Source organism: Leopardus geoffroyi, chromosome D1 (assembly GCF_018350155.1).
Source record: "Leopardus geoffroyi isolate Oge1 chromosome D1, O.geoffroyi_Oge1_pat1.0, whole genome shotgun sequence".
In the NCBI taxonomy this organism is placed as follows: Eukaryota; Metazoa; Chordata; class Mammalia; order Carnivora; family Felidae; genus Leopardus; species Leopardus geoffroyi.
The window spans coordinates 104,658,264-104,685,890 of NC_059329.1; the positions used below are offsets into that span (position 1 = coordinate 104,658,264).

Here is a 27,627-nt window from a genome sequence, read left to right on the forward strand (position 1 = left end):
CCCCGTGCTTTGATAAAATCACCTTTTTGGCACCAAAGGTATCTCAACAATTCTTCTCGGCCGACAGCTCTGAAACCCCACCACTCCAACACCCCATCGGTGTGGGTCCCAGTCGTTGAGGATCTGGGCAAACACAGACTTCTGCCTAGTCCCGAAGAGGAGCACAGCAGTGGGGAGGAGCTGGTGTTGAGAACACGTGTGCCCTTTGATACAGTCTTTATGTGTGAGAAGTGGAGCTCGATTATTATCTTAGCTGAAGCACATCACAGATACTCATCTGGGAAGGTTGAGATAAGTCACAGGAAACAAATGGCCAACCCGGGACCCCGAACAGAGTCTTCTTCACGCATCATACATCAGAGCAGGTCACTGTCTTTGAACGCTGTGAATTCGAGACCACGCCGCAGAAGGCACAACCACCCATTTGTGTGTGTTGAGGAGATGCATAGGTAGGAAGAAATCTTTTCTCATCTTTACCCCATGCTTTGTCTCCGAGAAGGCGTCTAGGTGGGAGGCATACAAGTGTCTGGACTATGGGGCATTCCGTAAATTGAGCTAGAGAAAATTTGTGAATGGAAAAATCTTGCTTGAAATCTTGCTGTGAGCGGACAGTTGCTTTTGCTTCTGGAATATGAGCGGAAGGTAAATATCTGGCTTTCAGTCTTGCAAGGTTTAGAGTCTCTGCTTTAGGATCAATAACTGTGTGCACATTGCCAAGGAGAGGCAGCTGGAACGCAGTCTAGGTTATTCTGAGCTGACTGCTTGGGTAGGTATGGGAACCGGGATAGAAGGAAAACTCTGGGTTATGCCAGAGACACCAAATCCCCTGTCCCTGGATTTTGCTGAGGAACAAGGAAGATATTTAAAAGTGAAATGCTGAGGGGGCGCCTGGGTGGCTCAGTCGATTGAGCAGCTGACTTTGGCTCAGGTCATCAATCTTGCAGTTTGTGGGTTTGAGCCCCGCGTGGAGATGGCCGCTGTCAGGGCCGGGCCTGCTTTGGATCCTCTGTCCTCCCCCCCCACCCCCGCCCATTCCTCCCCCACTTGCTTTCTCTCTCTCTCTCTCTCTCTCTCTCTCAAAAATAAATAAACCTTTGAAAAAAGTGAATCCATGCTGAGAAGTGTTTTCTTTCCTGCTGTCAACAGTAACACACGGACATTTGAGGCAGAGACAGCCCGGGACTACACGATAAACCTTCCTGAGAGTGAGAGTATAACCCAACCACACTGGCCAGGTACCTGGGTTTTGCCCTCGCAGCAGCAGAGTCTGCTGCTCTTCCTGAAGGGGCAGCCCCAGGTCTTAGGGGTGAGTGGGCCCGAGATCAGAGTGCAGGCTGTGGGGAGGGGCAGGCTTCCTGACACAAGACTGGGGTTTCCTCGCAATACCCCCCTTCTCTAGATCATCGACGGTGGTCGTGAACTGAATGGAACCATCCTGAACGTCACAGACCTTACAGATTCAGGAAGTGGAAAGAAATGGTGGAAAGCTGTCCACCACTGGAATTAAAAAAAAAAAAAAAAATTCTACTTAGGTAGTAATTATATGAATAAATACTTGCAGACTAACGTCAATGTCCTGCATTGGACAAGGAAAAAGATTCACTCTGTAGACTGTCACCTTCCTGGGACCTTCTCAGGCTTGGGGTCTCAGTGGTGGGAAAGAGGTTAACAGGCACTGATCTGAGAGAGAATCTTCCTCCTGAGAAGCTGCCCCTCATAGGATGTCTCTTACTTTCCAGGTGGCTCAGATCCTGATTGGGCTGATAATACTGTGCCTGGGTGTGACGATCAGTCCTTTCCCCCTATATGACTATGATTCTCAATTTTGCATTACCACTGAAATACGCTATCACCTATGGGGACCCTTCTCTGTGAGTATTAGTGATTTTTCCAGCGTTTCAAATTTTTCAAGGGTCTTCAAGACCTTCATCTTTGTCTCTCAAAAACCCATGCACTGCTGTTTAGGTCCTAATCTTGGGCTGACTGGGTAGATAACACTGGCAGAGGAGCGGGGGAAATCAGGTGGATGGGACAAACTCTGAGTGGGTTTTCTCTCTCTGGTCAGTTCTTCATATCTGGAGCGCTGTCCATTGCTGCTGGAAGGAAAGTAACCAAGGGTTTGGTAAGTGTTTCCTTGCGGAGGCTCGGATAGGTCTAGTGAAGTAAGGAGCTGTTCAGCTACGAGGCTAAGGCACCTACAACTTGCTGGTTCTCTAGAGAAGGACCCTAGAAGTGGTTCCAGGGGGGTCCCTAGAAGTGCTTCCTTCGTGGCACTTAGGCAAGAATGATGGGCTCAGCTCTGTGCTCTGTGAGGTTCCGCGTGCCCAAGTGCTTGCTATACGAGAGCGCCTGAGGGAGTCAAAACTACAACTTTACCAGAAGTTCCTTTTTAAACTGGGGAAGATCTCCAAGTAAACTCCCCGACTCAGCTCAGATGAGCTGAATGTCCCCGACTGGCACATCTAACCTGGGAAGAACACGAGAAAGGTTTGCAACAACTCTTCTCTCTTATTCTCCTTCAGATCCAAGGCAGCCTGGGAATGAATACAGTCAGTGCCACCGTAGCAGGCATTGGCATAATTGTGATAATTTTTGAAGAAATAATCATGTATGACACAGTGATGTGGAAGTCTTCCTACGCAGTTGCGTTTATAGTAAGTATATCCGGTCCCAGTCATGGCAACCTGTTAACTGGTTTTGTTGGAATTTTTCTCTTAATTCTCACCATGGAATTGGCAGCCGTTGCTTACTTAGATTCTGGACACTCTCCTGAAGGCTGAGGGACCTAGCCTTTTGCGTCTTGCTGGGAGTACTGAGCAAAAAAAAAAGTTAGCTTTTTAGTACCATTCGTGTCTGAAGGCCCCGATGTGTGGTTGGTGAGTGGAAAATTCTGCAAGAACTCAGTTTTCCCTGGGGCACTTTTCTCTTGATTTGAAAAGCCATCCGAAGAGAAAAAAGAAAAACTCGTGTTCCCGGTGCTCCATGAACAACCTCCTGATGTGACTGGGGAGGGTGTGTTGGTATTTGAATTGCATGGTGCAACCAGAGTGAGGGAGAAGTTCGGAGGGTTAACTGTAGGGTGTCGTGTGTCATAAGGAACAATGGCAGACGGACCAAAGGAGACGTGTAAGGCCCAAAAGTCAACACTGGTCATGAAAGGTGGGTAGCAATCAGGCAAACAAACCACCAGAAATCAGTATGGACACACCCAGACTTACCTGACATTCTAGACCCTGTGAGTAAGAGTAGAATTCCAACAATCCATTTTCAAGTTGTTTGAATTGGGAGAAAATTCAGGAATCCCTCCTAAGGAAAGGGGTTCCTAGTGCCAGATGTGAAATTTTGCCAACAATTTTCTCTCTTACAATACCTGCTTTTCTGTCTTCTATAGCCTGTGGGGGTTTCCCATGTGTTTTCCAGGGCATGCTAACCGGACTGCTGCTCTTGTCTCTGGCGGAAGGCTGCATTGCTCTGGCTCTCTCCGTATTTGTGTGCAGGGCGGCCTGTTCCGTCAACAAGGTGAGTGTTCTGGGTCTTTATGGGGTCTCTCTCTCTCCCTCTCTCTCTCTACTCTGCTTCGTTCTCTGTGTGTGTCCTCTATTCTTTTTGTGGGGAAGATTAGGAAGAGGGAAAGTGCTGTTCCATGTATAAAGTCTTTATCATCTTTGAAGGAAGTAACACAGGGGGAGACACAGGGAAATAGCCAACCACACTCAGCCAAAGAACTATCCCTAGACACTGAAGAGTCCTCTTTTTCTCGAATAAAGGTCACTTCTGGCATTGTTGAAGAGGTGTAGGGAAAGGAAGGTTAAGGCAAGAATGGGAAACTAGACCTGCAAAGTATCAGGATTCAGAAGGAAGGTGCTCAGTGACCATACGGTTTCTAAAGCAAATGAGATGGTTTCTTTCTCCCTATTGTCGACTACAAGAATCTAATGTTCTGATTTTTCCACAGGTGGTGGTTTTCTTGCCAAATAATGACAACAGCCCCTCTCCTGACCATTTGTATGACGAGGTTGCATTTCAATAGATCCCTGTGGTGTGGCATTTCCAGTCAGTTTGACCTGTTGAATCTCCCTCAGTTGGCTGTTTACCACATGGGACTAAGACTGAGAGTACATCTGTCTGACTGTTCTTAAGTTTACATACATGGAATCTTGCTGTGACAAAACACAGGATAATAAAGACTGCTTTTATTTGCTGATGAGGATTATTCTTTTGATTCCCCACCGTACGATCTACCAGCTTTTCAAGGAATCAGGAAACAGTGTCATTTTAAGGTCTCCAAATCTGTGTAAATGGAAATAAGCTTCTTGATTCAGATTTTCTTGTATCAGTCCATGTCGTGCCAAATCTTTCACCAGAGGAAAGAAGTCCATGTTGGTTACTTCTTATTCCAACAGCTCCATGTGTCCCTAGTTTTTTTTAGATTCTGCCCCTCTGGATGAAGATCCAGGACATTTCTACTGCCAATGAATTCTTAGCTAGTGTCAAACAGAATATAACCTATATTTTTCTTCCTATGTTCCTTGATAACACTCTCAGACAAGGGCAGTGTGGTATTCAGAAAAATCAGTCCTCAAAACTCTTTAGATCCTGATTCCCAGAACCATTAAATATGTTACATGGCAAACAGGAGTCAAACATTGCCAAAAGAATTAAGAAGATTACTAATCCTGGATTGTCCTTCTGGCCCAATAGAATCACACAGGTTCTTAAAAGTAGATAAATTTTCTGGTTGTGGTCATGGAGAGTGATATGACAATCAAAGAGTCACAGATGCAGTGTGAGAAGGGCCTGGCCCCCCACTGCTGGCTTCGAAGGGGCTCGAGCCAAGGACTGTGATTATATTGGGCCCAAGAGATAATTCAGGAGAATGTCCCCCCCCCCTTTTTTTTTTAGAGAGAGAGAGGGCACAAGTGAGTGAGGGGCAGAGACAGAGAGAGAGAGAGAATTCCATGGTGAACAGAGAGAGAGAAAGAGAGAGAGAGAAAAGCAGGGCTCACCTGAAGCAGGGCTCGAGCTCATCCCATGTGGTACTTGAACTTACAAGCCATTAGATCATGACCGGAGCCAAAGTCAGATGTTTAATGACCACCCAGGCACCCAGGAATCTACATATTTTAAAGCGAGATGTAAACAACCCTTTACTAAGCAATCCTTACTTGTCCTGTTTGAGGAGACACTGGTTTGTCTTCCAGTTAATAAACGATGGGTGATCCAGATGTACATTGTGGGGAAAATCCATGATGCTGGACCACTAATCTTAAGTGATCTTAAGGGGGAAAAAAGGTAAAATTGGACTCATAACTCACATCATTAAAAAAAGGCAATTCTACATGAATAATGGATTAATTTAGAAAAGAAAACCACTACAAAATCTATAAGGCAGTGTAGAAGGATATATTATTATGTTGAGGCACAGAAAAATTTGTCAAACAAGATGCATAAAAGTTGCCCGAAGTATGTTTTATACAGTCCGTGAAAAATTAATTTTTCAATTAAAAAGAAATACAGAGTGAAAAATCAAGAAGTAACTTTCTAGAGTATAATTGTAACACACAAAACATCAACAGGATTAATGTACAGAGTCTTTACAGATGGCCCCAAACCAATTTAAAAAGCAAACATAGAAAAGGGCAAAAAATATTAACAGGGACTTGATAGATGAGGACATGCAAATCAAAAAGAAACACGAGAAAATTCACCTCATCAGTCTCCAGAGAAATGTCGGTTAAGTCCATAATGGGGCACAACTTCCCACTGACTAGGGAACCTGGTAACTCCAGCTGTTGGCTAACATGCAGACCAATGTGAATATTTGCTCTTATTTTGAAGGAGACATTTGATTTAAAAAAAGCACTTCGGAAAACCACTTTAAGTTTTCTCATAAAGTTGCATACTGCATTTCCTAAGAACCAGTTCTTGCACTCCTAGGTATAGACCCAAGAGTACACTTGTACTCATGTAGACTGGGAGTCAGGCACCACAAGGTATCTTAAAGGAAGGATAGCAAACAATTGAAACAATGCAAACATCCATCTATAGCATGTGGATTATATATATATATATATATATATATATACACACAAATAAAAATACAAATGAAAAATTTGTCAAACAAGATGTCAAAAAAATTTTATTCATTTGTTTTTATATTTATGTATTTGAACAAATAAATAAATGGACACACAGACGCACGAGAGAGGAGAATATGTACACACTTAGGAACATTATAAAGCAGTGAAAATTAATGAACCACAACTCCATGTGGCAACCTCAGTAGGTCTATGATGGATGAAGCGAGGAAGGGGCCTTAAGTAGAACGAGGAGGGACACATCAGAGGAAGCAGAGTAATGGCGCATATGGTCTATCCTCACGGGGAGATGCCCAGACCACGGAGAGAGAGGATTCTGATTATTTTTGAAAATGATAATTAAGCCTACCCAATAATTCATGTTAGAGATTTCCTCATTATTTTTCTTTTCTTTTTATTTTGTTTCATATCCTTCAGTTAATCCAGTTATGAGAATCTTTCTGTAAACCACCAGGCCATGATCTTTATGAGAATGTGCGTATTTGCAATGCCAGCTCCTTAAATGCTTCAACTCACATTTCATTGGCATAAAGCATGCCAAAGGGGTTCTCTATTTCCTATGAAAAGCTAGTGTTGTTTTTTTTTTTTTTTTTTAATTTTTTTTTTTTCAACGTTCATTTATCTCTGGGACAGAGAGAGACAGAGCATGAACGGGGGAGGGGCAGAGAGAGAGGGAGACACAGAATCGGAAACAGGCTCCAGGCTCTGAGCCATCAGCCCAGAGCCCGACGCGGGGCTCGAACTCACGGACCCCGAGATCGTGACCTGGCTGAAGTCGGACGCCCAACCGACTGCGCCACCCAGGCGCCCCGCTAGTGTTGTTTTATAAAGAATAGTGCATGGGGGCGCCTGGGTGGCGCAGTCGGTTAAGCGTCCGACTTCAGCCAGGTCACGATCTCGCGGTCCGTGAGTTTGAGCCCCGCGTCAGGCTCTGGGCTGATGGCTCAGAGCCTGGAGCCTGTTTCCGATTCTGTGTCTCCCTCTCTCTCTGCCCTTCCCCCGTTCATGCTCTGTCTCTCTCTGTCCCAAAAATAAATAAACGTTGAAAGAATAGTGCATGAATAGATTCCCCCACAATAGATAGACTCGGGCATGAACTATAGTCAAACTACTTATGAATGGTGTGACTTTCAACAGTGTTTTTTTCTTTTAAGTTTATTTATTTATTTTGAGAGAGGGAGAGAAAGAGCAGGGGAGGGGCAAAGGGAGAGGGAGAGAGAGAGAATCCAAAGCAGGCCTCGCGCTAGTAGTGTGGAGCCCGACACCGGGCTCAAACTCACGCATTGTGAGACCGTGACCTAAGCCAAACCCCAAGAGTCATCCAACTCAGTGAACTGGCTGAGCCACCCAGGCACCCCTTACAGGAGTAGATCTTATCTTTGCTAGATCTGAATTCTCCCATCTATAGAACAGGGGTAACTATTGGGCGGTGTGGTATGGTTGGAGGGTTGCTTTCTCTTCCAAGGGTGTTTCCTTCCAGGGGGAGGGAGCTCCACCAGAACAACATTTCTGGCCTTTTTCTTATCCATCACTTCCTACTTCCACAGAAAGGAGGAAGCATTCTGTTACACCAGGGAGGAGGAACCTGGCATCATGTAGAGAGTTACTGCTCCCTATGGAAAAATGGGCTGCTGCCCGTGACGGTGTGCTAACCCTGTGTGGGGCCACCCCTGCCATGACTTTGCATGGTTGTGTCATTCTGAGACCCACTCTTGGGAAATCGAGCAGCCACCAGTTATAAGCCACATCTACCATTGTCAGACGTTTTGATCTTCTTCTGTTTTGCTTGATTATTTTTCAAGAGGGTAGAAACATGATGAAGGAAGATAAATAATATTTATCGGGTATTTCTCAAATCTCAGTACTTGGTGCTTAAGTCCGGACCACTCAAAAGAGAACAAAACTACTATTTTGGGTAGAATAATGCACACAGATGGTAACCTCCTGCACAGACGTTACCTTTTTGGAGGAATTACCTTTTTGCTGCCCTGTAGAAGGGCCATGCAGGGTTTCTTCTAAGATAGCCATTGAGAGAATAATATCACGGTCCCTTGGTGGCTAGTTATATCTATAAACTATAATAGAACCAATAAGGGATATCTATAACTATTTCTGTATCTGTATATGTATTCATGTATCTATCCATCTATCTATCAAGAGAGGAGAGAGAGATTTATTTCAAAGAACTGGCTCACACAATTATCAAGGCTCGCAAGTCCAAAACCTGCAGGGTAGCCCAGTAGTTTGGAGATCCAGCCCAGGGAAGAAAAGATGTTGCATTTTGAGTCCAAAGGCAGTCTGCTGCTTTCTCTTGGAAAGTCAGTCTTCTTTCTGCTAAGACTTTCAACTGCTTGGACAAGGCCCACCCACATTACGAAGGGTAATCTGTCTTACTCAAGTCCACCAACTTAAATGTGAATCTCCTCTAAAAAATGCCTTCACAGAAACATCTAGAATAATGGTTTTATCAAATAATTGGGGACTGTGGCCCAACCAAGTGGACATAACATTAACCATCACAGTAAACACGTGGGAGGAATTTCTCAGTAAAGAAACTAGCTAAACATGCCAAAGAAGACAGTAGGCTATCGGCTGTTGCAGGAAGAAAAGTGTTCCCTAGTAGTCTTTCACACATCAAGGAGGAGAAAATTATTTTTTCCTGCAGCTCAGGAGAGTCTTCTGTGTTTTCTGAAGCACTCGTGAGCTTGTAATTCAAATGGGCAGTCTGGTCTGGGAAGGCATCCAAGAAGAACGTGCACTGAGAAGCAAACAGAATAGGGCAATCTACTGAATTTGAAACCCCCAGGCTTGTACAGAGGCTCAAAAGTCATACTCAAAGATTATAACTGGGGGCGCCTGGGTGGCTCAGTGCGTTGAGCGTCTGACTCTTTATTTTGGCTCAGGTCATGATCCCAGGGTTGGGGGATTGAGCCCTGTGTCAGGCTCTGTGCTGAGCATGGAGCCTGCTTGGGATTCTCTCTCTCTCTCTCTCTCTCTCTCTGCTCTCTTCTCCCTCTTGTACACTCTCTTTCTCTCTAAAATAAGATTTAAAAAGAGATTACGTCTGTGCATTTCTAAAGAGTATACCACTTTTAGATAGGCTGACAGACATTTACTGTTTCCTGAGGTAATATGCAGGAGAAAGGTCAATGTTAAGCCTCTAAGGGAAGGCCTTCAGATGAAAACATCCTGCTAGCCTCTCTGTGTCAGAGAAGGAAGGCACAACTCAAGCACCTGATAAAAGGTGCTTCTACAAAGGAGATGAATTGAGATACACACAAATCGCTACAGCATATGCCTCTGTGGACAGAGATGGGGGAAGGAAATGCTTCTCAAAACCTGGGGCATTCACGAGTTAAGAAAGGTAATGTCTTGGGGCGCCTAGGTGGCTCAGTTGGTTAAGCATCTGACTCTTAATTTCGGCTCAGGTCGTGGTCTCGTGGCTCGTGAGTTCGTGAGCCCCATGTGCTGGGGCTGACAGTGCAGGGGTTGCTTAAGATTCTCTCTCTCTTTCTCTCTCTGCTCCCCCCTCCCCGTTCTCTCTCAAAAATAAATAAAATTAGAAGAAAGAAAGAAAAAAGATAGACAGTGGCTTGAAAAACTCACGGTAGAAGCGTCAGGGACTTACTAGGGCCTTGAGCCAAATATGAAACAGGGGTTTCAGTGTAGGAATTTGGCGAGGTTGATTCTCCAGCAGAAACAAGTGATGTGGTCAGGAAGCCACCGTCCAGGTAGGCAGGTTTCATGGGCTTAAATAATCCCTGGTTAGGAAATGGAAGCATTTATTGTGGTATAAAATTAAAAATGGCCGGAGAGGCCCTGCCAAGACACAGAATGCAAAGACAATACAGATGTGGTGGGAGAATGAGAAATCACTGCATTAACCTGGGTCTTCCCTCACTTCCTGTTTTCATCCAGACTTCCTGCTGAAAAAAGAACAATTCCTGGAGGCGGAGCTAACCACTTTGGTCGTTGGATGGCATGAAGGGGACCGTATTAGACACTGAGCCTGGGTCAGGGAGAAGCATGCCAGACAAAATTTCAAATCCCCAAGGGTGACAGCGGAGACAAGATCGGGAGTTCAAGGTAGCAAGGGTGAAATGGCAAAACCAAGGAATTCATACTGGGAGAAACGAGAGGCACAGATGCGAGCAGTGCCCCGGTGCGTTCTTACGCTGGTGCAGTGCAGTGATGTGTGAGCCTGTAGGCATGACTTCGGATGCTTGGACTCCCGCGGAGGACGAAGGGCCACCGTCTGGGAAGGGGTGGTCGGCCATCAATGTCTCCTTTCATATCTTCTCCAATGGCAAATCCAAGAGCGACTTCTAACTAAGCCCATACTGTATTTTTTTTTTTCAATTTTTTTTTTTCAATTTTTTTTTTTTTTAATTTTTTTTTTTCAACGTTTATTTATTTTTGGGACAGAGAGAGACAGAGCATGAACGGGGGAGGGGCAGAGAGAGAGGGAGACACAGAATCGGAAACAGGCTCCAGGCTCTGAGCCATCAGCCCAGAGCCCGACGCGGGGCTCGAACTCACGGACCGCGAGATCGTGACCTGGCTGAAGTCGGACGCTTAACCGACTGCGCCACCCAGGCGCCCCACAATTTTTTTGAAGTGAAAGTCACATAACATAAACATTTCTCCCCCATTTCTCCCCTCCCTCAGGCCCTGACAACCACCAGTCCACACGCTGTCTATGTGGGTTTACCCATTCTGCATACTTCCTATGCATGGAATCATACAACATGTCTGGCTTCTTACACTTAGCATAATGTTGCAGCTCATATGTATTTTAATAGGAATTTAAATAAAGCACAGAATAAGGCAAAATAGAGAGCTAGTATCAGGCCTGATAGAATATTGGCTAATACTCACTGAGCTTTTAGCATATGTCCAGCTTCGTAGATGTATAAAGCACCTTGCAGACAAAATGTACTTTGTAGACAAAATCTCATTTTTCCTCAAAACAGCCTTCTGATACAGGTCTACTATTGTCCTCTTTTAGAGACCATGGAGATAATAAGTAATTTTGCAAGATCACAGGCTAACGGCACTAGCATCTGATTCCAGGGCTCGTTCTTTTAAAAGTCATTCTTCACTTCAGTGGGTGTACCTTTAATTGCAGAACTTAAGAGAAAGTCAGTCTTGAATAAAAGTGGAGGAAGGAAAATGAGATTAGTTACAGGAGAGCACTCTTTGCTTCCAGATTGCCTTTGCATATTCAACTGGCCCATTCTCATCTCTACATGTATCTAATGTGTATAGATATATTATCAGTTTTTTATATTCTCATAAGGCAGGTGACGGGTCCTTTTTCTCTCAGAGCAAATCGTTCCTGAGATCAATATGTACCTGTGCCTGTTATTTGTTTCCTGTAATAGGATCGGAGTCAGAGTGACTGGGTTTATATCCAGCCCACACTTAAGCCAGGGCCCTAGGAGACGATGGACTAGAAGCACATTCCACACTGAAGCAGGCTTTCTACAGTCAACCTCATTCACTGACAACATAGGGAACGGTCATGACACTGGCCCTACAGAGTTCCATTATTCTTGTAGACCAAGGACGTCTGCATGTTTTCCATTCCTCCCTTTTTGGAACTGTTGTTTCCCACCCTTGACTATACACGAATTAGAGTAGGGGGCGATGGAAAATAAACGGATTTGTTGTTGGTGTTGCTGCTTTTTAATTCAGAGGTCTCTGACTGTGAGGAATAACAGCCGGAACAGATGAAGCAGACTACATACACCCAAAGGTTCCGGTTCTCAGGACGAGTATGTTGACTGGGTGGAGTTGTTTCCTTTGATGAGAAGAGTGAGTATGTTTTGAGATGGGAAAATGCCAGTGGGTAATTTTGCCAACAGAATTACAGGTGGTGGAGAAAACTCACTCTTGCTCAGAGTCTATTTTGCCGTCCATTCTAGACACAGAGTTAACTACATTTTAGCATCCTCTGCAGGCAGTTCTATACTAAGACCTCATTCTGGAACATTACTGACAGGTCTGGAGCATGGACTCCTATGGTGACCTCCTCTGTTGTGCCTTCCTTACAGTTTACTAACATACGTATAGGGCTCTAAGGAATGGTGAAGGCCAGACGGATGAGGTCAGGGTCACTGGGTCACCACCTGGGGAAGAGCTGCTTCTGGCTAGGGGTGCTCAATGTGAATTATTGTGTGCCTGAGAAACAAATTTCTATTATGTGTAAGGAGTTAGACTTCCATATGTCTGTTTCAGGGTCTACCCTCATCACACCATTTTCTACTTCCTGCATACCATGTGTAAGGCACTTAACTTCTCTAGATTTCTTGTTCCTAACTGGTAAAAGCATTGTTTATAGGCACTGTCCTCGGATAAGAGTTGTGAGGATTGATTCATTTAATAGATTTGAACTCCTTAGGACAAATCTTGGTCCTCAATATTATTCATTATTTCTTAAGGAAACCCCGTTTGATTTCCAGAATGCTTAGTCTTCAGAAATACCCCTTTGTCTTTGTTTTGTTTTGACTTTTTTCCTCTAGTAATTTTCATTTTGAAAACATTTCCCATTTAATTTTTAAAAAAATTTTTTTTAACGTTTATTTATTTTTGAGACAGAGAGAGACAGAGCATGAACAGGGGAGGGTCAGAGAGAGGGAGACACAGAATCTGAAACAGGCTTCAGGCTCTGAGTGGTCAGCACAGAGCCCGACGCGGGGCTTGAACTCACGGGCCGCGAAATCATGACCTGAGCCGAAGTCGGCCGCTTAACCGACTGGGCCACCCAGGCGCCCCAACGTTTCCCATTTTAGATAGATAGCTGCAACTGGGACCTCTGATTAATGGTTTGTTTTACTCTTAATTGAGTTGTTGTTGTATCTTTCAAATTCTATAAACGATCAAGGCTGCAAGAAGGCCTGGTTCAAGGGACAGTCCAAAGATAGAAGATATCTAAGAAGATTAGTATGCCCTGTTTACTTGGTTGTGAAATATTCTGTAGCTGATGGATGGCATGATTTGCTCACGAGAGTTAAACAATCTTATATATACATCTGACACTCACAATCAGATTAGGCCCTAAAAGGGGAACCTTCCAGCATACCTCATCTGCACTGAGGAACACAGAAGATTTAAAAGTAGCATTTGTCATCTCTTGGTTGCAGGACCGGGGAAAGAATCAAGCTAATTTCCACTTCTCACTCTCTTAGAGAGTCAATAACATGCTTGGTGGAGACCCACCCTGAGTGAGTAGTCCTGGGGCAGAGATAGCTCCTCCCTGTTTTCTGGATATTTGGAGAAGAGCTGTTTTCCTCTAGCAGGAGATTAGTTTAGGGAACTAAAGTGAGGTGTGATAAGATCTTACCCTCTAGATCAGGGGAGTGGATGGGTTGTGTGTAACCTGATATAACCTAATCTCCATTACGGAAAGCTAGAAACACAGGACTGAGCAATCGGGGTCTAGTAATATGAGGAAGACTTGGAGCCTGAATCCAAACTTTTTGAAGCTACCCAACCAGATGGTAATGGTGTCTCACCTGCCAGGAAAGAGCATGTTCTTAGTTTTACAAGTGACAAGGGGTGATTTCTGAATTTCTGTAAAGAGAGCACTGATTCTCATGAGAGTAAAGGCAGCTAGAAAAGTTGTCTGAAGAACTGTCTTCATCTTAGCCATCTATCTATCTTCCGGCTTCTGCTTTCTGGAGGAATAGTCTCTGGCCTGTGAATAATGTCTTAAAAACAGAACAAAACTCTTTATTGAGGTACAACTGGTGTATAAAACACCATCATTGTTTTAAGACTACCATGTGAAAAGTTTTGACTTATATACACAACCATGAACCATCATCACAATCAAGATAATGAACAGAAACATCACTCCCCCCAAATTTCCTGCCCCTCCTCACCCCCATCCCCATTACCATAAATTATTGATCTGCTTTCTGTTGCTATTTTATATAAATGGAATCATACAGCATGTAGTTTTTCTGTCTTCTTTCACTTGGTGTAATTATATTGAGATTCATCCATGTTGCATTGTCTACGGACGGTTCATTCCTTTTTATTGCTTGGTGGTAGCATTCCTCTGTTTGGATATGTTACAATCTGTGTATTCACTTACTTGTTAACAGACACTTGGAGTGTTTCCGGTTGAAAGCTATTACGAATAAAGCTGCTATGAACATTTGTGTACATATGCTTTTGTGTTAACATATACTTTTATTTCTCTTGGGTACTTACCCAAGAGTGGAATATCTGGGTCATCAGTATGTGTTCAGATTTTTAAGAAACTGCCAAAATGTTTTCCAGTGTGATCATTTCACATTCCCACCAGCTGCATATGAAGGTTTCTATTCTCCACGTTCTTGCCAATACTTGTTATGATCAGTCTTTTTCATTTTAGCCATTCTGATAGGAGTATAAAAGAATCTCATGGTCTTAATTCGCATTTCTTAACAACCAGTGATCTTGAGTACCTTGTCACGTGCTTATTTGTAACTGCTACATCTTCTCTGGTGAAATGAAGATTCACCAGATCCAATTATTTTTCACATGTATTACTTGGGTTGTTTGCTATTTTGTTATTGAGTTTTGAGAGTTCTTTCTGTATCCTGGATACATGACTATTATCAAATATATGTTTTATAAATATTTTCCCCCAGTCAGTGGCCTCTGTTTCCACTGTCCCAAGAGTGTCCTATGATGAACAGAAGTTCTTAATTTCTTCCTGTTAGAATTCCAGAATGACTTCTTAAATATACTGCAAGACTCTGTCATACTCTGGGGAGTTGGGGCTTTGTCCTTTACACGGCTATATGTATCTCTGAGCCAGTGGCTATTATGTATTGTTATAACCCTAATGGATAGAATACGGTGACCCCTCTCAAGAAATATCCCAGTGATCCATTTGTAAAGTTTATGCTTTTCCCGGAAGTTTATTCTCTGCTGAAGTAGAGTGTTGGTTCCTATGAGGCAGGGGTGAGGCATTTATCAGGTACACCGTAAGGGTTCCACCAAAACTAGTAACAGTGAGTCATTTTGGAATCTTCAAACCAGTGAATCAGAAGAAAATGAAAGAAGGTACTCTATAGAACCCACTTTCTTCGAGGAATTAGTATTGCTCTTAAGTGATAGGGGTGTAAGGGATTATGTCAGGAACTCATGGGATTCACCAGGATGCCTCCTCATGTTTCCATGTCTCGTAATAACCACAAATAGGTAAATGGAACAACCATGGCCTGGAGAAGGCATGAAACCAGAGGCTCAGACCTCTCAAAGGAGAATGTCTGGGCTGCCCTAATGGAGAAGAAATTGAGACAATCAGAAGTACTGAGCGAGGGTGAGTGGAATCTAAAATGGAGCTTAACAGAAGGAATTGATGGATACTATCGAAACTTCAGAACAACTGTAGCTGTGGGTACCATTGCTTGTTCCTCTATTGCAATATTTTTGTTTTTGAGAAGTTTTCATGTGAAAAAAGGCTCTAGCGTAGGGAATGAGTGTAGTTGAGCAGGACATGATTTGGCCAACACTGTTTGGTCACTGACCAACCCATGTCCCACAGGCCTTGTTTCTAGAGCACACACTCGATTCTTTGCCTGAGGACTTTCTCCAACCCCAGAGAGGTAGGTCCTACATATGTACATGGCAGGAAGATATTGCCAGGGAATTAATAATTCCTGAGAACAGCTTTTAAATAGCGACAGCTAGGAGTTGATATATAAATATAGTTCCTAGATTTTTCCTTCTAAACTAAGATCCACTTCGTATACAGTTGGAACTGGCTTGCTAAGGTATATTTTACTGGTTGCATTTTCTTGTTATGGGCTGAATTGTGTCCTCCTAAAATGTATATGTTGAAGTTCTGATGCTCAATACCTCAGAAGGGGATTGTATTTGAAGATAGTGTCTTTTAAAGAGCTAATTAAGATAAAATGAAGCCATATTTTATGCAATCCAATTGTCACCAGTGTCCTTATCACAGGAGGGTTAGGACACAGACATATACACAGGAAAGACCATGTGTGGACACAGCAAGAAGGCAGCCATCTACAAACAAGGAAAAGAGGCTTCAGAGAAAGCAACCCAGCTGATACCTTGATCTTGGACTTCCAGCCTCCTGAGCTATGAGTAAGTAAATATCCGTTGTTGATTCTGTGGTATTCTTTTATGGCAGCCTGAGCAGGCTACCCCTGCTGTCTTCATTTGATTATCTTCTATCTTCTCTTCCTGCCTACTGATGTTTTTCTTTGCTTCTTAAAAAATAGACACACAAATCCTAACCTAAAAATTTGCCTTTGATAAACCAAACCCTGGATAGTGCCTTATAAAACAAAAACAAAAACAAAAACAAAAACAAAACACTATGATACCCAGTCACCAAGAAGAAAGCGACACTATTAAAAAAAAAAGAAAAAAGATTGAGCAGTAGGTTGATTAAATCAGCATTCAGGTAATGATGAGGTTGCATTAGATTTTTACTATGTGTCATACATTAGAGTGTGCATTTTGTATCGCATTACATTTTGTCAAGTTCACCTTGACACAAGCAAGGGAGACCTAGTACATTCAACAGTCAAAGAAACTTAGATTGGACCCAGTGTCAGATGGCATGCCACTACTCACCCAAACTATTTGCACAAAGATTTTTCATTTGAATAAACTGTCAACCCAGAGGGAAGTACAGTTTCTAGGAAGGAGTAAGTGGGTAACAACAAATTCCTCTCTGAGGCCTAAGAACTGAAATTGGCTCAAAAATGGTAATACCATCCCAATGAAAAGAGGTCTATTAGGCCATGCAATGCTAATATTATTATTTGCTGGTCACCTGTGAAATTAAGCACATATCCGTGCTAATTGTGTCTGTGTATGTGAAAGTGCATAATAAAAGACACGGGGAGCAGGGGATTTGTAGAAGGTTCCTATTAGATCTGTCTTTGGTTGCCATCATGGATCCAAGATGCCCTGGTGTGGTAAAAAATGTTTCAATGGTGTCTCATGGATGAGAGTGAACCTGGTCTATGTCTTGAAGCACTAAATCTTCGTAAGTTTCAGGTTGAGTCAGTAAGTCTTGATAAGGATCTTCAGAATGTGATCTGATCAAGCAACTTAGTGCAGAAGCCTAGAAATAGGACATCACAACATCGACAATTACTTCAACCAGATTTTCAGTGATTTTTATTTGATCTTGTAAGTTTTTTGCTGCAGTGCTCTGTATAGCCCACTGATCCTCAACTGGTGGTACCTTTACCCTCCAGGGGATATTTAGCAATGTCTGAAGACATTTCGGTTGCCAAAATTGGGGGTGGGAGAAATTTTTGACATCGAGCAGATAGAGGCCAGGGATCTGCTAAACAGATCATGTCCCCTCCTCCCACCCCCCTCCCCCCCCCAACACGTAATTATTCATTCCAAAATGTCTACAATGCCAAAGCTGAAACACCCTGGCCGGCCAATGTTTTCACAACAGCCTAGGCAGAGATAGGGCAATTCTAGGCATGTCTGGAACCACCGTAAAATACATTTTTTTCGGTGATCTTGTCAGGTATTTATGTAGCCAACAGTCCATGCCAGTATCTACAGGGATTTGAGTAGTAGCAAGAGAGACAGTCATTCCATAAAAAATAATAAAATGCTATCCGTGAACACAATGAGATATGTCCCCCTGACTTTTGTCCTAGGGACGTGGAAACAGAAATATCAGTATGATACATTTTGCATGTAGCAAAGGCCAACCATTTATGAGGGCTTTGCAGAATCAATATGGAGCAACGCACATGTGGTGATGTGGGAGACTACATATACACGTATGAATACGTCTGTGTGTGTGAGCACATTGACGTGTTGGGGTGTGTATGACTGATGGGATTCCATGAAAAATTATGAAGTATGGAATTAATATCGAAATCACACTTACGTGTTCCTAGAGCTATTGTATCTCTTACTTGGCTGCTACTTTTTTCCTTAAGTATTTATTTGATCTATTATGACATCCACTTGTTAAAGATATGGGAAAAGCCACTGTTTCCCCATCTCCCAACACAGTAAATGTAATACATGTTCAGTATATTTTAGATGGATGAGTAAGAAATACATGTGTGAGTGAATGAGGGAAACTGACTATGAATGAAGTATCTATACAAAGGAATATTTCGAAAATGGAGTGGCTGGCGAATGTAACATGTAACTGTTGTTCTCTAACCTCCCATCTCCCATCTTGCCATTAAGAGGGTTTTTGGGGGGTGTTTGCTGTTGTTGTTGTTTTTGCCAATTCTCGATACAACCAGAGACTGAAGTTAACTATTAACACATCTGATTCTTTGTGATGCTTTAAATGCTTCCTCACCTTCTCAATAAAAAAGGCTACTCACCCAGCTGATCTCCTTGCCATCCACGGTATAAGTGAGCCCACAGAGTGAGAACGAAATGAAAATCTGCACACAAGTCAGTATCATTTGAAGGATCACAATATTCTACAGAAGAGAAGGGCAAGAATTAAGATTTCCCCAACCAGCTTTAGTTTGCAATGTGCTCATCCTGGTTGTCCGGGGGGCAAGGGGCCAGGGTTAGTGGATATTTTGAGGACAATGCACTTCCTGTCTAAGATATGCCCATTCCATTGAGACACAATATTGGATCTGGCACAAACCTTGCCTCAGCGAGCGACCATAAATAAACTCCTACAGAAACAAATATGAGTTATAGGAATTCTAAATGGCAGAGCTCTGCAAAAGAACTCCCTTAACATTCTAGAGTTAGTTACTCCTATTTCAGCCATTTTTTCATGCGCATTGGTCAAACACTGAATACACCAGGACTTTTCTCTCTCTCTCTCCCTCTCTCTCTCTCTCTCCCTCTCTCTCTCTCTCTCTCTCTCTCACACACACACATTCATACACGTACACACATCATGTGACTCAACTTTACTCACAGAAAGGATGGATTTACTAACATTCCATTGGTCTTTTATTTTTTAATTTTTTAATTTTTTTATTTTAGAGAAATAGAGAGAGAGCATGGGGAGAGAGGCAGAGGAAGAGAGAGAGAGAGAGAGAGAGAGAGAGAGAGAGAGAGAGAGAATCCCAAGCAGGCTCCACACTCAGTGCAGAGCCTGATGCAGGGCTCGATCCCATGAGCCTGGGATCATGACCTGAGCTGAAATCAAGAGTCAGATGCTCAACTGACTGAGCCACCCAGGCACCCCTCCATTGATCTTTTAAATTAACATTAAAATGACTCAGACCAGCTCCCAAATTTTGTATCATTTTCACTACCAGAAATCCATAGGCCAGTCCTCAATGTTCCAGATCAGGTCCCTCCTCTCTGGGCACACTGATCTGTGAGCAGTCTTTTTATCATTTTTTTTTAGAACAGCCCATGTTCATCAGAGAAAATCTGGAATAATAAGAACACGTGTTCCTAAAATGACACACAGAAATGTACACACATAATTCTGCAATTCTGAAATCAGGTTGTTTCACTTTTTTTTTTTTAAACAAATGTCATGTTTATATTTATTTGTTTTCCTATCACGTTTCAACGTTTGGAAACTTCATCATAGGCTTTTAGTCGCTGAGGGCCGAGGTAACTGAAAACAAACATCACGTGTGAAGACACCATCCAACAAATTAGTACTTACAGTTATAAAAGATTTAACCAACGAACACGCCGGTAACTCCCAGCATTCAAGTAAGACTATGTCAACTAAATTCACGGAGAGAAGAATTATCCCAGTGCTTGAAAGTAGTGTGCTGATAATGTTAGCTCCAATACTGACTTCGATCTGGAAGAGAATAAAGCCTTTAATGGAAATACTCAGGGCCCTTTGTATTTCCAGACACTTCTTCTGCAGTACCCTGGAGGCACGCCCTGGCTCCACGGGCCAAGGTAAGGGATCCTTCATGAGGAATTCAATTTCCTGTTTTACTGAAGCAGTTTTCTGGCAAGCCACTCTACATCATGGGAGAGAAGGGAAGAAGTGATCCTCCAGAAATGAAAGCCCATGGAGCCAACATCATGGGGTTTCTGTTTGTTCTGATATCACTGGTAGGAGTGATTTGCAATATGTCCACCCTGAACTAGAAGCTCCCTGATACAAACACAAATGTGCACCCCTCTCCATCTTAGCCTTCCAAAATGTGTCTCTTCAACCACTGAAACAAGGATCTATCTGTGAAGACCCCCTTCTTTTGCTTCTTACAAGGCTAAAATTCAGACAGTTGGATACTTTCTCCTCTTTTTTTAATTTTAATTTTTATTTATTTTGAGAGAGAGATAGAAAGCAAGTGGGGGAAGGAGGGAGGAAGAGAGAGAGAGAGAGAGAGAGAGAGAGAGAGAGAATCCCAAGCAGGCTCTGCACTGTCAACACAGAGCCTGAAACAGGGTTTGAATGCATAAACCATGAGATCATGACCTGAGCTGATGTCAAGAGTCAGACGCTTAGCCAACTAAGCCACCCAGGCACCCCTGGATAATTTCTTCTCTTAAAAAAGCTAAGTGTATGTCTCATTTTGTAAAGAATTAACAGATGATTGAAGAAAAAGTTGCAAGCCAATGAAATAGATCATTGAAGAAAACGTTGCAAGTCAACGAAATAGACTGGAATATCCAAATCTTGTTTTGGTTTGGCCTCCTGTAGAGAGTCAGAGTCAACTGTTCTTGTTAACTCATTAAATGAGCAAAAGGGAAACTGATACTCACCAGAAATTTTGTTTGTTTTCTTGTACACGAGATGGTCAAAGATCCAGACATGATGAACTGTTCATAAGACAGGAAAGACATTAACGGGGGAGAACGCTTTCCTATCCACATCACCCACCTCCACCTTGGATGACTTAACCTGAACCCCACATCTCTCCCAGTCCAAAAGAATATTCCTAAAGAACAACGCATTGAATCGAACCAAGTTGAATGTGTATCCATTTGGGGCATGTGGATGGAAGAATATTGATGTGGACAGAAAGTGAGGCAAGAACTCAAGGTAGATGCCATTGACCGTGATAGAGTTGGATAGGATGGATGATTCTGCCCTACACACCCCCATCCTACCCCCATCCTGACCTATCCAAATTTATTCCAACCTGAAAGTTCATTTGCTTTCTTTAATTTTTTTTAAACGTTTATTTATTATTAAGAGACAGAGAGAGACAGAGCATGAGCAGGGGAGGGGCAGAGAGAGGAGGAGACACAGAATCCGAAGCAGGCTCCAGGCTCTGAGCAGTCAGCACAGAGCCCAGCACGGGGCTCGAACTCACAAACCGTGAGATCATGACCTGAGCCGGAGTTGGATGCTTAACCGACTGAGCCACCCAGGTGCCCCTCATTTGCTATCTAAAGTACACCTGGATCCTCTCAAGTAGGAATGATCTCTCCCTTCAAAGGAGGGAGCATGGGACTCAGGAGCACTTTTTTTTTTTCTCCAAACACTTACAATTGGTCCTGAGGCTGCTTTGTCACTTTCTCTCCTAACAAATTCCCTATCTACCTGGCACAGTGCCTCTAACAGAGTCTAAAAAGGAGTCTCAGCTATTGTCTACAAAAAGAGAGGATAAACTAATTACATATATTTTTCCTTTATTTACAAGTTCTAAATAACTTCTTTGATTCCCAAAGTAGTTCAAACAGATATACTCACAGATGCTGCAGCCCAGAACGGGTAACCAATATAAAAGCAGAATAAAAGATTCCTTAAGTCAGAGTGCCAGTAAAGAAAAATCTCAATGATCCCAAATAAGAAACATTTCAGGCCAATCATTATCTGAGCTACCTGGAGGAACAAAAATAGAATACAGGGGGGAAGTGGAAAAACTCTCTACATTACAGACTTTTCTCCCTCGATCTCAAGGCCACATATGAATCGCATTTTATCTTTTCCACCTTCACTGGGTCTTAAAAATAATCCTCGGAAGAGTGAAATCCAAAAAAAAAAAAAAAAAAAAAAAAAATGGTGTTGGTTTCCCAGGCCCTGTGGATGGATATTACGTCATGGGGATATTATATTTGGGCACAAACATCCCATTTGAACTCTGGGAGCCTGAAACACCTTCAAAGCAAAACATCTGACCTAAGTGTACTCCCAGATATATTTTCTTACCCACTTTTTACCCAGTCTTATGAGCTGGCATAAAATAATTCACCCCAAATAAAGTTGTAGACCACTTAATTTTCCATACTCACCCCCTAACGTCTACAGGGCTAAAGGTAACTTACACCCAGGGATTGCAGATTCTTTTTAAGGAAATCACGCAGCTTGCTGTGTAGACGTTGAGCTAAATCGGGTGCGTCTGCTCGTCCCACCTGCGCACTTTGAATTTCATTTGTTGAAATGCCCCCAGCAGTCCCCTCGGTAGCAACGACATCACTCATTCTGTAAGAGACCTGTACTTGACGCCTGGATGCGGGGGAGGGGGGGGGGGCGGTTCTGCAGCCCTCCAGGATGGAATCAATGGAATATGGAATTCTGGAGCACAGCAGTGGGAGACAGGCAGGGATGGGAAAATAGTACCACGGGGGCTTGGACAGCTTCCTTACACTTTCTAGAAACCCAAGATGTTCACCACTGTAGAGCGGACGCCTCCGTTGTTTCTCACATGTCTGCAAAAAAGAGCTGTGGATTGGACTGGAAGAATGCATACCTTAAGGTCAGGCACACCCTTGCGTGAATCGCGACTTCCTGTTATTTGCTCGGTGGCTTTGGACAATTCAGGTACATTCTCCGAGTTTCTATTTCTTCAGCTGTGATTTAGGAATAGCAACGTTTCTGTGACCTCATAAGGATTTTCTCAAGTCATGTTACTGAGACAATTCATCGAACTTATTTAATAATATGCAACGTGATGCATGTTTCCAGTTCGTTTCTTTTCTCCTCAGAATAGAGCAATTTAAGCTTCCCTATGAATTCTCTGTATCATTGCCTAAAATTTCCATATGATGAATTTTTAGAATAGAACAGAATGGATCTCACTCGATTGGCCTTTTCCTCTAAGCCTACATTACTTTTTTTCTTCAGAAAGCCATACTATTTTTCTGTATTTAACATAATGGCTGCATTATAAGATTTTGAAAAAACAAGAGAAAAGTTCACATAAAGGTACATTAGCCACACACAACTAGCAATATTTGCCTTCATTCCAAGTCTTTGCTGATACACATAAATGGTTTTTGAGAGTTTACTTATGGTTTATGTGCACCCTTGTCTCTAAATGTTTTACACTTCACATTATATATTAAAAATCTATCCAAGTGTCTGTTAATTATCACTTTTCTGTTTGCACAATATTTTAAAAAAGATAATGGTATGATCTATTAAGCATTTTCAAGATGCCATATATGTATATTTTTAAATTTTATTTATTTATTTTTGAGAGAGAGAAAACACAAGCCGGGAAGGGGCAGAGAGACAGGGAGGGAGAGACAGAATCCAAAGCAGACTCCAGGCTCTGAGCTATCAGCACGAGCCCGATGCAGGGCTCGAACCCACGAACCGTGGGATCATGACCTGGGCCAAAGTCGGATGCTTAACCGACTGAGCCACCCAGGTGCCCCTCGATGCCGTATATGTTTTAAGTGACCTATTTTTGTTACTGTAAATAAGTATCCCTTTAACATTCATATTCATAAATTCCCTTTTGTGGGATAAGGATAAGAGCAAGTGTTACACATCCTAAATTCCATGCCAAAAGGTTTTTTCTATTTACATTGTCATTAGAAATACCTGGATTATCGGGTTATGACACCCTCAGTGAAACACCTCTCTTCTAACGATGAAATCAACTGCAGAATATTTCAAGTGAAATATAAAAAGTAGTAGCAAAATGTTTCATTTTCTGGCTGACATCCTAGTATACCAGGTTTTCTTGATCTCTTTCTTTAGCATCTAGAACCTCGCTCGGCATCTAACGGGAGACTATCCTTTACTTTTTAAATGAATTAATGATAAACAATGAAAGGAAGATTGGAATCTATTGCTGACCTTCTAAAACAGAAACAAGTAACACTTTAATGGGTAAATTATGAATTCCAATGCAAAGGACGGACAGAAATTAAGGGTGGTGCATGTTGCTCTAAAAGCTTCCTGAATTACTTCTATCACACACTTGCCTCCGTGTAAACCTTTCTGTGTATCTCAAGAGTTAAAAAAAAAAAAAAAGAAAAAAGTCATATTCAGCTTCTGATGAAGAAGATAATCTTATTTTTCAAAACTCTAATTGTAAGGGGCGCCTGGGTGGCTCAGTCGGTTAAGCGGCCAACTTCAGCTCAGGTCATGGTCTCGCGGTCCGTGAGTTCGAGCCCCGCGTCGGGCTCTGTGCTGACAGCTCGGAGCCTGGAGCCTGTTTCAGATTCTGTGTCTCCCTCTCTCTGACCCTCCCCCATTCATGCTGTGTCTCTCTCTGTCTCTCTCTGTCTCAAACATAAATAAACGTTAAAAAAAAGTAAATAAAACCTTGTCCTCTCATGTGTATGAACATGCACATACCTACATGTGGTAAAAGTCTTACATGGATGGGAAGGGAAAAATAACGATGGTCTCTGAGTTCAGAAGGAAGGAAAATGAGCTGGCGGCTCAGGGCTGAGGCTCCAACTCTGCCTACAAAGTTTTATTAATTTCTTTTTAATTTTATAACATTGAAGCAAATGAAGCAAAAAGCTGACCCTGGGCAATAGATAACGTATTTGTAATCATATTATCTGTGCATATATCCTTACTAAAACAAATGACAGTAAGAGAAAATACTGACCCAGAGCCACTCCCAAGCTGGCAGAGAAAGACTTTTCTGCTGTCTCCTCCCCTCCCTGGATCCTCACTCTTCCAGCTTGGATCTGCTCCCAATCCAGGGCTTTTGCCTATCCCCAGCCCAGACTCAAGCCCGGAATCGTTGCCAAATTCAGCCAGAATGTATACAACCAAAAATGAGCTGCACCTACCTTGATGTCTATCCCAGGCTGCCGGTGGGTTTTAAGTAGCAAGCTGTTCTGGTTTGCAACCTTGTGTTTCATATCTTTCATGGAGTTGCCCCCTGCCCTTGGCCCTCCGTGGAGAAGGATTGTTACGGTAGAATTGTTACTCTAGGCTTCTTTATTTCCAACTTTAGGTTAGATACAAGGGCGGTAAAGATAAGCTAGCCTTAATATTATCAGAAGATAATCAACAATCTACCACACTCAGAAACAGAGATAACAGCTTTCTGAACTCTTCTGATGGTGCATATTCCACTGTATCGGTTTCCACTTGATTCTTTTATTTAGACCCAAACTCCCTGATTCATGTTTATATTAATAGTTCTGTTTAATTCTAGTTCCGTTCTTAAGGCACCCCTACCTGGGGCGCTTGGGTGGCGCAGTCGGTTAAGCGTCCGACTTCAGCCAGGTCACGATCTCGCGGTTCGTGGGTTCGAGCCCCGCGTCGGGCTCTGGGCTGATGGCTCAGAGCCTGGAGCCTGTTTCCGATTCTGTGTCTCCCTCTCTCTCTGCCCCTCCCCCGTTCATGCTCTGTCTCTCTCTGTCCCAAAAAAATAAAAATAAACGTTGAAGAAAAAAAAAATTTAAGGCACCCCTACCAAAAAAGATGCCTTCAAACCCTGGCCTCTTCTCTGCCAAATGCTTTTTCTCCTTGCTGAGAGTATGCTTTTGAAAGGCTAAAATGTTTCCTTTTCCTTATCTCAAACATCTGAGTGTGACACCTATAGATCCAACGTTTATCCGAGGTATAGTGAATAGTGCTCAGAATTTCTTTTCCAGTCCTTACATGACAGACACAAGGATCTACTTATTATCTATATATTAGAACTAAAAAAAAAAAAAAAAAAGGAAGCTGAGAATTGATCCAAGATCACACAAGGAGTAATTAGTCAAACCAAGTCTGTCCAAACCCATGCCTGTGTTGTTGGGGTTAATTTCAGCAAGCCTGAAACAGACCTGAGAGGTTTTTCCGGAGTACCTGTGGGGCACTGACCCTTAGTCAAGGCATGGCCACGTGGATTCATTGTGTTGCTCTGTAACCAGGGGTCTGAGGAGTTTCTGGGTGGCTTGTGCCAGCTTGTCAGCATTATTTATTGATAACAGTGTGACTAGTGATGTGTACGTGGCTTCAGCGAGACCACAGAATGGTATGTTATTGGGGCTGGTTGCAATAACATGCCCATGTGACAAGCCAGGTATAAGAAGCCCCCAAACCAATACAATTTGGTCCTGGTCCTGAGGTTTTCTTTTGGGATTCCTTATCAAAAACAAACGTGCATCACAGGGGGAAAGGGAGGGCAATTGGAACACAAGCCCTTCATTATGGACCCCTTGCAATGTGGCAGTCATTAGCTGGAACGCACATCTTTAGTTTAACGCTGTTGCTATATCATGTCCTAGTCCTGCAAAATAGATCTTAAAGTGGGACACATAGTCCATTTGGATCCTATGAGTCTTCTTTAGAAATTAAACCCTGGGGCGCCTGGGTGGCTCAGTCTGTTGAGCATCCGACTTCGGCTCAGGTCATGATCTCACAGTTCGTGGTTTCGAGCCCCGCATCAGGCTCTGTGCTGACCTCTTGCTCAGAGCCTGGAGCCTGCTTCAGATTCTGTGTCTCCTTCTCTCTCTGCCCTTCCCCTGCTCACGCTTTGTCTCACTCTGTTTCTCAAAAATAAATAAATGTAAGAAAAAAAATTTTTTTAAATAAAAAGAAATTAAACCCTAACCGCTACCACTGGAACATTGGGCATCAGAAGTGACATTGCATTGAAGACCCAGATTCATCTTTAACTAAAAATATTACTAAGGATTTATTTATAAGTAAAAAGGTTTTGATAAAGGGAATGCCCAGGTGGTTACTGAACCCCTTCGGTTTGAGGTGGCACAGGCTTTAAAATCAGTTGCTGGGGCGCCTGGGTGGCTCAGTTGGTTGAGCGACCGACTTCGGCTCAGGTCATGATCTCGCAGTTTGTGAGTTCGAGCCCCGCATCAGGCTCTGTGCTGACTGCTCAGAGCCTGGAGCCTACTTCAGATTCTATGTCTCCCCCTCTCTCTACCCCTCCCCTGCTCACGCTCTGTGTCTCTCAATAATAAATAAACGTTAAAAAAAAAATTAAAAAAAAAATCAGTTGCTGATAATAGGACTTCCCGGTATAATATGGAAATGATAGAAACCTGACCTGAGGATCTAGCAAAATGGATGAGTAAGGAACTGCAAAAGAATGGCAAGTCAGCTGAGCATTCCTTTTTAGCGTTCCTGCTTAACAAGACCAAGAGTGAGCTTTTCCCTCTTTGGCCAGTAGGAGGAGCGCCAGCCAAAGGAACGGGGACAAATCACACCGATCAATTGTCTACATCTATAAAAATGGCTCCTGGGGCGCCTGGGTGGCGCAGTCGGTTAGGCGTCCGACTTCAGCCAGGTCACGATCTCGCGGTCCGTGAGTTCGAGCCCCGCGTCGGGCTCTGGGCTGATGGCTCAGAGCCTGGAGCCTGTTTCCAATTCTGTGTCTCCCTCTCTCTCTGCCCCTCCCCCGTTCATGCTCTGTCTCTCTCTGTCCCAAAAATAAATAAACGTTGAAAAAAAAAAAAAAAA

General features: G+C 43.0%; 1 protein-coding gene and 1 long non-coding RNA gene across 5 annotated transcripts; one reads left to right on the forward strand and one right to left on the reverse strand.

Annotated features, from left to right (window-relative positions):
* Positions 1–341: 341 nt before the first annotated feature.
* LOC123602737 lies at positions 342–4,114 on the forward strand. Its single transcript, XR_006714529.1, has 7 exons — positions 342–449; positions 1,147–1,235; positions 1,740–1,871; positions 2,066–2,122; positions 2,523–2,654; positions 3,421–3,519; positions 3,956–4,114. It is a non-coding gene; the product is annotated as an uncharacterized LOC123602737 (long non-coding RNA).
* A 12,423-nt stretch (positions 4,115–16,537) lies between these two features.
* LOC123601753 (high affinity immunoglobulin epsilon receptor subunit beta-like) lies at positions 16,538–25,371 on the reverse strand. Of its 4 annotated transcripts, none has more exons than XR_006714249.1 (8): positions 25,002–25,371; positions 22,287–22,811; positions 21,712–21,843; positions 20,778–20,834; positions 19,717–19,860; positions 19,352–19,472; positions 18,449–18,550; positions 16,538–17,199 (listed from the first exon to the last, which is right to left on the reverse strand). XR_006714249.1 is itself a non-coding variant. In XM_045485368.1 (8 exons), exons 3-8 carry the CDS (start codon positions 22,440–22,442, stop codon positions 17,074–17,076), a joined length of 717 nt encoding a protein of 238 aa, XP_045341324.1. In that variant the 5' UTR covers position 22,443; positions 22,608–22,811; positions 25,002–25,331; the 3' UTR covers positions 16,538–17,073. The 4 variants fall into 4 exon arrangements, 3 of the variants coding, with proteins under 3 accessions (XP_045341324.1, XP_045341323.1, XP_045341322.1); XM_045485368.1 differs by lacking the exon at positions 19,352–19,472 and having other exon boundaries at positions 22,287–22,443; positions 22,608–22,811; positions 25,002–25,331; XM_045485367.1 differs by lacking the exon at positions 19,352–19,472 and having other exon boundaries at positions 22,287–22,443; positions 22,712–22,811; positions 25,002–25,330.
* Between the last annotated feature and the right edge of the window lie 2,256 nt (positions 25,372–27,627).

Excerpts from the sequence above, each read along its gene's own strand:
- LOC123601753 (XM_045485366.1), bottom strand. The coding sequence starts at position 22,709 with ATGCATTCTTCCAGTCCAATCCACAGCTCTTTTTTGCAGACATGTGAG. Across the intron at positions 20,835-21,711 it reads CGTTCTGGGCTGCAGCATCT|TTCATCATGTCTGGATCTTT; the intron begins GTGAGTATATCT and ends TCTTATGAACAG. Across the intron at positions 17,200-18,448 it reads ATGGCAAGGAGATCAGCTGG|GCTTCTGCACTAAGTTGCTT; the intron begins GTGAGTAGCCTT and ends TCCTATTTCTAG.